At 53.7% G+C, this 13,631-nt stretch overlaps 1 protein-coding gene across 1 annotated transcript in view; it reads right to left on the bottom strand.

The window, feature by feature from the left end:
• The window catches only part of SLIT1 (slit guidance ligand 1), a 213,079-nt gene that overhangs the window by 73,947 nt on the left and 125,501 nt on the right, over positions 1-13,631 (bottom strand). The window contains exon 5 of the mRNA XM_007940050.2: positions 345-416. Within this exon, the coding sequence (XP_007938241.1) occupies positions 345-416 (72 nt within the window). The remainder of the gene's footprint in view (positions 1-344; positions 417-13,631) is intronic.

The following is a 13,631-nucleotide window of genomic DNA, read 5'->3' as shown; positions in this document are numbered from 1 at the left end:
GAGAAGATTCAAAGCCAGCTCTCCCAGTACAAAGATGAGTATGCTGATAGACAAGGGCATGGAGACTGTGCCCTTTCATGGACTGAAAACATCACCCACACTCCCCACAGTTCACTACCCTCCCTTCGGTCTGGTCCCCAAAGGTTCCCTCTGAGCATTGCTTGGTCTTACACAAAAGTATGCCAGAGGGAGAGACGGACACGCTGCCTGTTCCCTCCGACCTCAAATAGTTCCGAAACAGCACTCTGACCTGAGCCGTGTCAGAGCCATCTGGACCAAAGGGCTCAGGGAGACCCACAGAAACACTGCCAGGGACCCCCACTCCCTCCCAGGCCTGTACTCACAAATTTTTGAGGTCCGTTGCTCCCCGGAAGGCTTTCCTGGGGATGGCTTGGATGGCGTTCTCACTCAGGTCCCTGTAAGGATGAAGCCAGATGGACAAAAACCACTGGTCAGAAAGCATACTCATCCAGAGGCTATGATGAGTTGGGTGTCAGGTGGCCGGATGGCACCAGGACTGGTCACCGCTGTGCCCCAGTGCCTGGGACAGTAACCATTCAACAAACATTTATTGACTCAATGCACGGCGGAGCTAGAGAGAGACGCATTGCCTCTGAGGGGGCTCAGCTCCGGCCCCCTCTGTTCTCCAGGCAGGGAGATTGCAGCTGGAGGGGCCCCAGCCCTGCTCACCAGGCCCACGGGGGTCAGGTCAGGCCCCAGAAGCACCGTCCAGGGCTGTGAAGGAACAAGCAATGGAGTGCAAATGTGACATCCCCAGCCGAGGGGCCCACTGCCTCCATGGGGTGTCTGTGGTGAAGGCGCCTGCAGCTGACGTTTCCACAGTGTTTTCTTGTGTACAGAGGCCACAGCACACTCTTGTAACAGTGCAACACTCTATGCTTTCCTGACAAGGAAACTGAGGCTCAGAAAGAAGACACAATCAACTCCAAGCTCCCTCAGCCCTGGAGGTGGCTGACCCACACTTTAACTCCAAATCCAGTGCCTGGGCCCCACTCGTGAATTGGAGCCCCTGAGGGAAGGGCCTCATCCACCCACACTGCCCACTCCCACTGGCCTGAGGGCTCCAGTGCTGGTCCCTGTCCTGTGGCTGGGAGGATAGAGATCATCAAGGGCTTAACTGGCATTGTGTGTGCCATGGCATTGATTTCAACCATAGCGACCCCATGTGACAGCCGAACTGCCCTATAGAGTTTCCCAGGCTGCGGTCTTTATGGGAGCAGATCAGCTGCTCTTTCTCCCACAGAGCGGCCAGTGGGTTTGAACTACTAACCTTTCAGCAGCTGAGTACTTAACCACTGAGCCACCAGGGCTCCTTGAGGACTGAACTGGGAAAAAAAAACAAAACACTGCCATCCAGTCGATTCCAACTCATAATGGCCCCCATAGGGCTTCCAAGGCTGTAAATCTTTACGGAAGCAGACTGACACATCTTTCTCCTGCAAAGCAGTTGGTGTGTTTCGTTGCCGAGCACTTTAACCACTGCACTACCAGGCTCCTCTACATGTGATCAGCATGTAGCACAGTCAACTTTAAGGAAAGTAGATGACCATCCATAATGTGGGTGGGCCTCATCCAATCAGCTGAAAGCCTTAAAAGGAAGCCCTGAGACTGCCCGGAGAGCAACCTACTCCTCAGTGATACCACCTGGGAAACCCAAGGAGGGCTCGCTAGGAGTCGGTCAGACTCCACGGCAGTGAGTTTGGTTTGGTATCTCTATGGAAATAGATTACCCAATCTTCCTTCCGAGGAGTGCCTGGTGGGTTTGAACCGCCAGGCTTCTGGTTAGCAGTCAAGTGCCTTAGGCACTATGCCACCAGAGCTAAGCCCCACTAAATATTAATCTCAATCAACTCTGCACGCTCTGTTTCTCTCTCAGACACACGCGCACACACACACACATGCGCACAGGAGTCTCTGGGTGGTGCAGTTAACGTGCTTGTCAGCTTACCAACAGTTGAAGGTTCCAGTCCACCGAGAGGCGCCTCAGAAGACAGGCCTTGTGATCTACTTCTGAACGACCAGCCTCCGAGGACCCCACAGAGCACAGCTCTGCTCTGACACACAGGGGTCGCCAGGAGCCAGAACCAACCCCACGGCCCTGGAGGACTGCCCCACGTGTCTCATTGGCTCTGTTTCTCTTAAGAACTCTGACTGACCCGCATCCCCATTTTACACCGGAGGAAGGGAGACCTGAGGAGTTAAGCACCGTCGCAGCCCTGGGAGTGGGCATTTTGACCCCACCCACTTTGCAGAGGAGGGAACTGAGTCCCAAGAACTTAAGTAAATAACCCAAAGCCAAAACCTAGATGGGGAGCCACCTGGTCTGCCCAGAGCCCGGCATCAGGCACATGCTCAGAGCCCTTAGGCTGAACAACCAAGGGGTGACTGTCCTAACGTGGGGCCCCAACACTGGCAATTTCTTCAGGCCACTGGGCCTTGCCACCAGGGCTGTGACCATAGCCTTTCTTCCCACATTCACCCATGGAGCCTCAGGGTTTGCTGCCAGCCCTAATAATACAGCCCACAGGCCCCTCCCAGGACGCTGTCCACTGAGCTGTGGGGCCACCCTCTCTGGCTAGGTATTCCTAGCGAGACCAGGAAGGACAGGTGTCACCGCAGTGTGCACCAGGGCCCTGGGCTCAGAAAGTCAGGAAGGCCGAGTTCAAACGCCAGCTCTCTCACCTCCTGGCTGTGTATGTCAGTCAGTCCCTTTCCCTCCTGAGACTCAGAGTCCTCGCTTACGAATGAGGGAAAGAGGAGCCATCCCCAAGCCCCCGAAGTCTCAGCCCCTCTGCCCCTCCCCAGGCAGCCCAAGTCTCTGTGGTCTTTTCACCCCCGGCACTCCCAACGCTGCCCTCTCCCCGTGAAAGGCATCTCAAGCCCGCAACGCTGACACTTCTCCTTGTCCTCCAAAACTGAACAACCTCTCATTCCAAACTGTGTCTTGCTTTGCTATAATTGACCTGTCTCTGTCCCTAACTCAGCAGCAGCTTCCTCTTTGCCTTGGGCAGGTAGTAGCAGTCCCTCGTCCCACCTCCTTGCTCCTCCCAGTGCCGCAACCCCATCTGCACACTGTGCTCTCGAGCTTTTGACCTCAGTCATTCGTACCACCTCCGGCTCCCCGGTGGTGTTGTTGTGGTTAGGTGGAGTCATCTCCAGCTCATAGCAACCCCCTGTACAACAGAACGAAACACCGCCCAGTCCTGCGCCAGCCTCACGATCCCTGCTGTACCTGAGCCCATCATTGCAGCCACTGTGTCAGTCCATCTCATTGAGGGTCTTCCCCTTTTTCACTGACCCTCCACTTTACCAAGCATGACATCCTTCTCCAAGGAATGGTCCCTTCTGACAACATGACCAAAGTAGGTGAGACGAAGTCTGGCCATTCTCGCTTCCAAGGAGCATTCCGGCTGCACTTCCTCCAGGACAGATCTGTTCATCCTGGTTGTCTGTCAGTATTCCCTCACTCCACTGATGTAGGGTGCTCCCCAAAAGGCTCCCAGCACCCCACTTCCCACTCCCTCTCAGTTTCCCCTTTTTCAGCTATTCCCACCCACTCTGCTTATCCTGAGAGGAGGCATTTCAGCCTTGAATTTCCTGCCTAAGCCTGCTGTCATCTCTTCCTCTTCTAGAAAGAGCTCCCTCGATCGCTATATCCCCTTCCCAATTTCTCTGCTGTAATTGCCACCTTAATGAAGATCCCATAAAGACGCTGGTGTTCTCTTGTCTGTGGACTGATTCCCTCTCTCTCCCTAAATGGGGTGCTGGTACTGGGCAGGGGGTTCTGGCAGCTTCCACTGGGTTTGATGCAGGGGCTGTGCAGGCCACACAGGTAAACAAAAGACTGCCAGCACTAAGTGGCTCCTAGTGACACAAGCTCCTGAGTAACTAGAAGCTGAGGCAGACTCACCTGCCCGAGCACCTACAAGCACTGGTCACAGTGCCACTACACTTTGAGGTGACTGGTCACACAACACTAGATGACTAACACAGGGTGCTGTGGGGGAACCTTGTTGGTGGCCTGGACCCTGAGGGAGCCTTCATGGAAGGAAGAGGCATGAGCAGACTTGAAGCCAAGAAACTGAAGCGGTGCTAGATGGCTACTTGCTTCCCTCCATTTCTGTGGGCCTCAGTTTCCTCATTTGTCAAAAGTACAGACTCAAAGCCTCCCACCATCATCGACCCACCTCCTTCCCTGTTTCTCGCCACATGCTGACTGCTCCAAGACACACCAAATGAGGCATTTGGTTCTTTAGGACATTTGAGAGCCCAGGAAGGAGGGAAGCCCTGTTGTTGACGCTAAAACTTCTGAGAGGAAGGAGTAGGATGGAAGAAGACACACACTCACCTTCTCCAACCCACAGGGAACCAGGAAAATGGAGCACAGGTGGTGAGGGTGAGAGAAAGGCAAGAAGGGGTGGTGGCTTGGAAGGTGGAAGACCCATGAGAGGGGGGACCTCTCGTGAGGAGCTGCCAGGAAACCAGAAGCTTGCCCTTTGGCGCAGCCTTGGAGGGAACCCTGGGCCAGCACTCACGTCCATTATCCCATTTAATCCTCACCACAACCCTAGAAGGAAGGTGGTTTATTTCTATTGATTAGCTTATTGATCTATACCCACCCTTGTTCCAGAAAGGCTTTAAGGTGGCTGACAGGGATTTATAAAACAGCAAGAAAGCAGGAGGGAAAAGTGGGCCAAAGAAGAAGGAAAATCAATGGTGGGAGCTGAGAATGCACGCGCTGCCTGAGCCCACACTCGCCAAGTGCAGGCAGAGCATGGGCTGTGAGCTTTCTGAGAGCCAGTGCGCACAGGGGGACCTGGTCCGTTAACACTGTGCCCAACAGATGCGTACATTCGAAAGCTCCTGTTTCTCAGGAGTACAGCTGTTTTGGGCACTGAGATGAGACAAGAATTTTCCCAGGGGTCTTTATAAAAAATGACAGTGTGGCCCAATCAATAACACTATAGCCTTGTAAGAAATGGGTTTCAAGCATCTGTTTCTTATAATAGTGTTGCATCAAGGTACAATTCAGAAAAAGCAATTCTATACAGGTCACACCAGGAACAAGGGAGGGAAGGGAAGGGCAGACTAAGGGGCAGGGACAGTCTGTGTAAGACACGGAGGCATGACAGAGCCATGCACGATGAGGCTGACTTCAAGTAGCTGAGTTTGCCTGGAGCAAAAGGTACTGGGAAAGGGGTCACTGGTAGAAGTCTTGTGGGCCAGGGAAGTTGATGAGATAGACGCACAGAGAGGGGTGTGATCCGATCCTGGATGGTGGAAAGGGTTAACACGCTTGTCTGCTAACCAAATCGTTCCAGTTGACCCAGAGGTCCCTTGAGAGGAAGCTCTGCTCCTGAAAGATCAGCCACTGACAACTCTACAGAGCAGAGTTCTGCTTTGACACAATGGGGTCGCCATGAGTCGGAACTGCTCATTGGTGCAGAGGAAAGACATCGCCCCCCAGGCAGGCACACAGGGGATGCTGGGCAGGGTTCAGGGGAGGGCGCAGAGCTGACCAGCCAGGACCCCAGAGCAGAGCTGAGCTGACCTGAAAACCGCAGGCCCAGCCTGGGACCAGCCCACAGCAGTAAGCAGCTCACATTGCTTCAACGGTTTGAATTTGAGACGGCAGAGGCCGGCCTCCCAGGCCAAGGAAAATGGGTGAGCCTGGGAAGTCTCCAAGAAGTGCAGCAGGCTGCCAGCAATGGGGGTGGTGGAAAGAGCACAGACCTGTCAGTGAAAAGGATCTGGGTTTGACTCCTACTGCTGTCAGGGACCAGCTATGGGGTTCTGGCAAGGTATACACCTGAGAGATTTGGTTTCCTATTTTCAAAATGGGGATAAAAGTACCTGCCACACAGAGTTCATGTTTCTGGGCCAGTAAATCCACTTAGCAGGAGTGGGGACATGCTGGCTTTTTTACCCCCCGCCTTAAACACAGCTGGTGGCTCAGTGGGTAAGCACTCAGCTGCTAGCTGGAAGGTCGGCAATTCAAACTTACCAGCCACTCTGAGGAAGATGTAATGATCTGCTCCCACAGAGATTACAGCCTAGGAAACCCCGTGGGGTAAGTTCTACTCTGTAGACTCAGCAGCAATGGATTTAAACACAGCCCAACTTAAGGTTCTAATGGTTGTTTCCAAGTTGCCCACTAGGTGGTGCCAGAAGCCTTTCCTGGACTCGGACACCTTCCTGTTGTTATTGTTGTTATGTGCCGTCGAGTCGACCCCGACTCATAGCGACCCCTCCTTGGGTTTCTGAGGCAGTATCACTACGGAAGTAGGATTGCCCAACACCTTCCTAGCCAGGTCCAAACCAAAACAAAGCTATCATCGTCCATCCATCCATCCATCTTTGCCCCAATTGACTTCTGACCTGATTGACAGCTGTCTTGTCTTTCCCAGGCCCCTTTGAAATAAAGTTCCTCATCACCATTTGCACCCAGTCTGCAGGAAAACCGACAAAGCACCACCTATACTTACCCTGGCACATTTCCCCAGACCCCGAGCCTCTATTCTCTCCTTGAAACTTGGTGGATGTTTTGCACTTTCCTCCCAGGTTGGTCTCATCACAGGCCTGGGGTGAGTCAGGCAGAATGAGACACCCTGAGAGAAGCCACCCCAGAAGGGGGTGGACAGGGTCCAGTGTCCCACAGCTGGAAAGGACAATGGCCAAACCCAGGGCATCTGGTGGCCTGATCCGGCCCAGGAGGAAGTGGACAGTGCAGAACGATAGGGGTGAACAAAGGCCCAGAAAGGCCTGGGCACAGATTCTGAGGGTGAGGATGAAAAAAAGCCCAAGTCAGAAGCAACATCAGAGGGTAGGACATCAGAGGGTAGGACATCAGAGGGGACACGTTTCACTTCCCACCTTTGAAGGCACATGTGTGACCTCCAGTCTCCTGGTAGAAGGTGCCAGGCCATTCCGATAGGCACACCAGGCACAGTGCCATGGATCACCCTGTGGACTCTTCCTGGGGCTCAGCAAGGGGCAGGTACAGAGACAACGAGCTTGCTCTCATAGAAGGCACGGCTCTGCTCCAGTGCCTATCAGAAACCCTCAGAAAGTGGGGTCCGGCTTGGGGCAGCATCTTCCCACTGTCAGAGGGTCAGGTACTATGCACATCCATGTCATCAAACAGCAGAGCTGACCTGAAGGAAAGCTCCCGGGGAAGAAGTAAAGAAGGCTTCCCTGGGAAGACCAGGGGTCTCGAGGGTGCACAGCCTCTGCACCTACTGGCTGTGTAGCAAACATGGGTTTTGCCAGTAAATGAACTGGCCTGGCCTCGAGGGATAGCTCCCTTCATTCATTCACCAAATGTCCTCAGTGCCAGGTGACCTGCTGGGTGCCGGAGAAATGGCAAGGAGCAAGTCGGGCGAGGTGCTGCCCTCATAGCCAACATGTAGAGGGTGCACTCCAAGTGAGTGATGATGGAGAAGAACAGGGTGTTCTGGGACATTAGGGGGGCTCTGGGGGTGTCAGAGGGGAGGGAGGAAAGCAGAAGTAATGGACTGGGAGAAGCAAACCAGGCTCATCCCGCGCACGTGCGCCCTGCCTACCAGTCCACTGACTTCAACATGCCTGAGGCTCCTCCAATACCACCCCTCCTGCCACAGAGCCTTTGCACTCGCTCCTCCCTCTGCCCCCACATTTGCCCAGTAAACGCCTATTCAGCCTCCATATCTCAGTCTACAGGCACCTCCCCTGGGCCCTGGCCAGGCCACTTCCATGCTCTTCCTTTGAAGCACTAATCCGTGGTTTTTGGCTGATGTCCATCTCCCCTCCAGACCACAATCTTCCTGAGGGCAGACGCTCTCTCTTTTGTATGCTTGGCGCATTGCAGGGGCTCAGTGACTTTGAGCTGAATTGAACTAAAGGTGATCCTGACTGATTTCCCTGCTCCAACCCCATCTGCATTCTCCCAAACAAGGAGTTTGGCTGCCAGGGGCTTGGAGCTGGAAAGGCTAGCTCTGCGTCTGAGAGATCGCAGCCTCCTGCCTGTGCGCAGGGATAACTGCACCTGCTGCCTGCGGGACTGAATGCCCCATGAGATGAGGGCTCTGAGGGGAGCTCTGAAAGGCCAACCAGCCCTTGCTGGTGATGTGCTGTTGTCTATACTGTTATGATCCACCCGCCTCTTCCTTCATAAGTCATTAAAGAAGTATTGATAATCAAACACCCTCAGGGGGCAGAGGCGGCAGGAGCAGCCTCAGCAGGGAGGTCCAGACAGTCACTGAGGAAGGTAAGCAACTCTACTGGGACCCCCCACACAGAAGAGAGGAAGTTGAGATCGCTGAAAGCCTACTCTGAGGGACTCAAGGTAAGGGTCCTGCAGGCATGAACCCCATCACTTAGAATCAAGGGCTCCATGGATGCAAGATTCTATCAACATCAACTCTGAGTCAGGGAGCTTCCCAATGACCCCAGCTAGCCCCTCTCCCAAAAAAGAAGGGACAACCAGGCCCACAGCCTGACTTGGGCACCATCCCCAGGTCTCCCCTTGTCTCATGCACTCTGCCAAACTCTCCAGCCTCTGCCAGAGCCATGAGGCTGAGGCTGGGGAAGCTGAGGTCAAGACCCTATGTTCTCGCTGCTAATCCCCCTTCACGCTCTAACCAGATTGGGCCCTGTTGGCAGATGATCCTCTGTGAGATCAACAGGGGCCCAGCAGGGACCCAGGGGGCTGGGCACCAGCCAAGGCCAGACTGGTTCTCAGTCCTGCGGCCGGTTCGGCCGCCCACTGCAGAGCCCAGGGCCTGCTCTGCCTGCTTTCAAGGCACATGAAGGCTCTGGGCAGCCTGTCCTGTCCTCTCTGTCCCCTGCAGCCTGCCTGGGTCCCATGAGCCCATGGACATGGCCAGGAACCAGCCTGACTGTTCCCCATCAGGGGCTTCCTGCCCAGGAGACCATCAGGAAAAGGCTCAGGCTCTGGAGCAGACATGAACCTACCCAGTGACCTTAGATGAGATTTCTAATTCCCTGAGCCTCAGTGTCCAACCCTGTAAAGTGGGAGCAGTCACGCTGTCTGGGCTTAACTGAGGCCCTTAAGTGAGATGGGCTGGATAGAGCTGGCCCATATTTTACAGCTGTCTTTACCAGGCTCTATACGGGGAAGGAGGGGGGTCAGGGTTGAAAAATCTAGGGCCTAGGAATCAGAAGGTAGATGGTCGAGGTTGGCTCTGCCACCAACCCCAACAGTACTGGGTAAGACCTGCAGGTCGTTTCTGGTGCCTCAGTCTACCTTGAACAGCACTAACCTCCCAGTTACTGAGAGGATCCCAGAGCATGAGGTAATATGCCACCCACACTCAGCTGGCAGCTGGCTCTGGTGCCTAGCCCAAGGCAGCCTCACACTGCTGGGCTTTCATAAGGCACACTGCAGAGACAAAGAGAACGCAATACCCCAGTCTCTGCACTTAGACCAATGGCCCCAGCAACAGCTGGGAGTTTGTTAGAGATGGAGACTTTCCAGGACCTACCTACTGAATCAGGACTCCCCAGGTGGTGCGAACAGTTAAGTACTAAGATGCCAATCAAGTGGTTGGAGGTTTGACCCCAGCCTCCACGACCCTGAGACCGGAAGAACTAGACGGTGCCCAGCTACCACTGCTGACTGCTCTGAAAAAGCTCACAATGGAGGTCCTGGAAAGAGTGGGAGGAAAATGTGAAACAAAACTCAAAATCATAAAAAAGACCAGGCACACTGGTCTGACAGAGACTGGTGGAATCCCCAAGACTCTGGCCCTTAGATATCCTTCAAGCCTAGAAATGAACTCGCCTCTGTGGCTCAGCTTTCAGCCAAGTAACAGACTGGCCTATAAGGTCTGCACTCTGGAACAATCAACCAAACGATCAGAAGGGCAGCATTTGGCCAGAGACAAAGCTCAGAAGGCAGAAGGAATGGGAAAGAAGGATGAATGGAAATGGTGAGTAAACACAGGGAGGAAGTGGGAAGTGTTCTTACATTGTAGGGATTGCAATCAATATCACAAAACTAAATGGGTATGAATCGTTGAATGAAAATCAATTTACTCTGTAAATTTTCACCCCAACTGCAATGAAAAGTTAAGGAAATAAAAAAAGAACGGTGGAGGTTCAAGTTCACTCAGAGGCACCTCAGAAGAAAGGCCTGGCAATCTACTTCCTAAAAATCATTGAAAACCGTGCGGACCGGCTGCTGTGATGCAGGTAGAGTCCCAGAGGTGGAGTGGACTCACTGGTAACCTACTGAATCAGAGCCTGCACTTTAACGAGTCCCCCAGGTAATCGTATGCATAATAGTGAGAGTCACTGCTTCCAGCAGAAAGTAGTTTAAAAATGGTTTCATGTCCCCACCTGGCAGATGGGCTATTGCCCCATCCCTGGCTAGCATTCCAAAGCAAGGGGCAGAGGTGCCAACTCCTACTCCTTAGGGGCAATATGGACATAGACACCCCTCATGAGTGGAGACGGGGAAGAAGACCACGGGTCTGTCCCCTGTGGATGCCACTGCCCACCTTCTCAGGGAGACAGAGGAGGTGCTCACGGGAGTAAGGAGTGGTGACGGTCACTCCATTTGCCCTGCAGGCCCTCCTGTGTTCCTGCTGGGCTAAGGGTGCTGGGAGGCAATAGTTCTGGCTTTGCTCCTCACTGAGGTGGCCTGAGGACCGGGTTGTAGTGCCCCCTAGTGAATCCCTCTGTCCTCCAAGCAACACCCCCAGCCTAGATCAGGAGGTCAGGTGTTATGGCGGATGGGAGATGGAGCCAAAGGCTGCTTTTACCCCCCAGGAAAGACCCCTACTCAGGAGGGATGTGAGATGCACACCCTCCTCCGAGGAGCCCCTGGGATCTGGCTGGACCACTCTCTCTTGTCCCTCCCTGTCCTTCAAGTTTCACCTCAAATCCTACCCTACCACCCAGGAAGGAAATTAGTTCTGCACTTACCCCTCCCTGCCCTGCTCTCTCCAGCCCATGGGACCACATTAAAGTGCCCAAAATCTATATGGACATACGGCACAGGTCAGGAGCTGGGTCTAATTCACCTATGAGGTGGGTGCTTAGAAGTCATAAGTGGTAAGGACCTGACTGTGCTGCCTCCCGGGCCAACCCCAATGCAGGAACCAGGCTGTGGCCACTGGGAAGTCTGAGGGCTCTCGGGAAACACAAGCTACAAGCTTATCAGTCGGCTGCTAGGACTCACATAGTAAAGGAGGTTGTTTCCTGGCCTCCCAAAGTCAGGCTTGAGTTGGGGAAATGAAGCAGTGCAGAAGAGACCAGGGAGTTGGGTCAAAGGGATGGAGCCTGGAAGGGTGACAGAAGAGCTGCCCCCACGGCCACCCAAGGCCTGGTTTCCTTTAACCTGTGTCGCAGCCTCTCCTCTGCTGCTGTTAGAACAAAGGAAGTAACCGGAGCTCTAGTCACCTCTCCTCTGGGCCTGGCTGCCACACTGAGGTGGCAGATCCCCCTCCTAGTCCCAGTGTGCTCTCCTGACCCACCTCCCCATTCCCGTTCCCCGACCGCCATAAGCCAGGCTGGCTGGAGCAAAAGGCCCGGCCAGGGAGATAAGCAAGCTTCCCAAATACAGCCTCAGTGAGGGAGGCCCTGGAGGGCAGTAGCCAGGCTGGGAGGGGAGCCAGGAGGCCTGGGTTCAAAACCCAGCTCAGCATCTACTGCCTGCCTCTTTGAGCCTAGATTCCCTCATCTGAACAAGCTTATTGAAAGGGTAATATACAAAGGTCTGTGAAAGTGGCCAGAAGACTGTCCGGTACACAGAAGGTGACAAATTATTGCTCTAGAGCTGTTGAGGCTGCAAAGTAGCCCCACCAATTGCCAAGGGGTCCAGCTCTGTGCCCTGAGAAAATGACTGTCCTCACACCTCTCCCCCCAGTACAAAGTGCCTTTGAGATTCATGAGATTAACGCTCACATGTGACTGCGAGGTCTCAAATTTTTAAAATGTTGAACAACCAATAGTCTTCTAGGGGACTCCCAATGCCTAGCTCCTGCAGGTGGTGTTGGAGGCTGACACCACGGACGGTGGCATGTGATTTGAGAGCCTGCAGGAGAAACAGCTGGTCTACTACTCCTAATTCATCTACCTACATTTCCTCAGCTCTCGGTGTGTGCCAGCCTCAGTCAGCTGGAGAGACACCCTCCCTCCCCTGCCCACCACCGCAAAGCCATGGATCCTCTTGTGGCAGCCCCCCTCCCTCCAGCACCGCCAGAGTTAATGTTGCAGAAACTTCATTAGGAAGAGAAATGAAGCAGCCTGCACGGCTGGGCCATAAAACCACCCTGGGTAACACTGCTTTGAACCAAGCTGTTTGTTATTCAGCTTCCGAGCTGAGCAGCTTCGGGCCAATTCCCACAATGGAGACATCAGAGGAGAGGCAGACACACGTTCACTAGACCCTCTGCCCCAGCAGCTCACAGGCAACTGCCTTCTGGAAACTTAGGTTTGGCCTTGCCAAGGGAAAGCTGCTCAGAGGCTGGGGTCTCACTCGGGGCGAGTGGCTCAGGGACAGACAGCAAACATGACACCTCTTCCCCTTAATTCTACCAATGGTCAGTATTGTGGTGCAGACCCCAGCCCTCAAGTCACGAGCACAGCAAAAAGCACGGTGGGTGGATGAAGAAAGCAGGAGAAATGCGGGTGTCTCTTAATTTGAATGTCAGGGCAAGGCCTTCACTCAACTCACTCACCAGGCACTGAGCCCCACCCAAGCCCAGACGTTCTAGTGAGCCCTAAGCAGGAGAGAAGTTGAGGAGACCAGGCTGCCGTTCCAGACACCTACACCTGGGTAGGACCAGTGTCTTCAGAGGTTTCCAGCCTAGACACACAATGGTGGGAGCAGGAGTTGCTGCTGGCGGAGGAGAAAGCAAGATATAGAGGAGAGAGTCTAAGCTCAGAGCCAGACAGTCCTGGTTTTGACTCTAAGCTTCACCATTTACTGCCTGTGTGACCTTGGGCAACTTACTCAACTTCTCTGAGTCTGGCTGTTCACTTGTAAAGAAGAGTTAATCTCCCTGTCACTGAGTTGTGGTGTGGATTAAGTAACACATACACCACTGACGTAAAGTACAAAACCAGGCAAAACAAACCTCCGCTATTAGAAGTCAGGGTCATAAATACCATTGGGAGTTAGTGACTGGAAATGGGCATAAAGGGTTTGTGGGGGCTCATGATGTTTTATTTCTTGATCTGGGTGCCAGCCACATGGGTATGTTCAATTTGTGAAAATCCAGTGAGCTGTACCCTGATGGGTGCACTTTTCTGTATGTACGTTACACTTCATTAAAAAGGTTTTCGAAATGGCATATGTGAAGTGCTAATCCAGTGCCTGGGACATCACAGGCATTCACCAAATGCCAATTCCCTCCCTCCCAGACCCCCCACCAGCGAGCCAAATGGGGGGAAATATCTCCCAAGGGGACAAATACCCAAAGATGTGAGAGCTCACTGTTCTAAGCAGTGGGGAATCTTCAGGCTGCAGGAAAAGTGGAGAGGACACTGTGGTGGAAGCAGGTGAGAGACCATGGACCAATCTCAGACAGACACAGAAGTGGAGGTAGGGGAAGGTGCACTGTGGAGACATGACCACGTTGGCCATGCCAGCCTGAAGACTCTGG

This window comes from Orycteropus afer, unplaced genomic scaffold, assembly GCF_000298275.1.
Source record: "Orycteropus afer afer isolate SDZICR_OR568_19922 unplaced genomic scaffold, OryAfe1.0 scaffold00064, whole genome shotgun sequence".
NCBI classification, from domain to species: domain Eukaryota; kingdom Metazoa; phylum Chordata; class Mammalia; order Tubulidentata; family Orycteropodidae; genus Orycteropus; species Orycteropus afer.
This window is presented reverse-complemented; position numbering and strand designations above follow the sequence as displayed.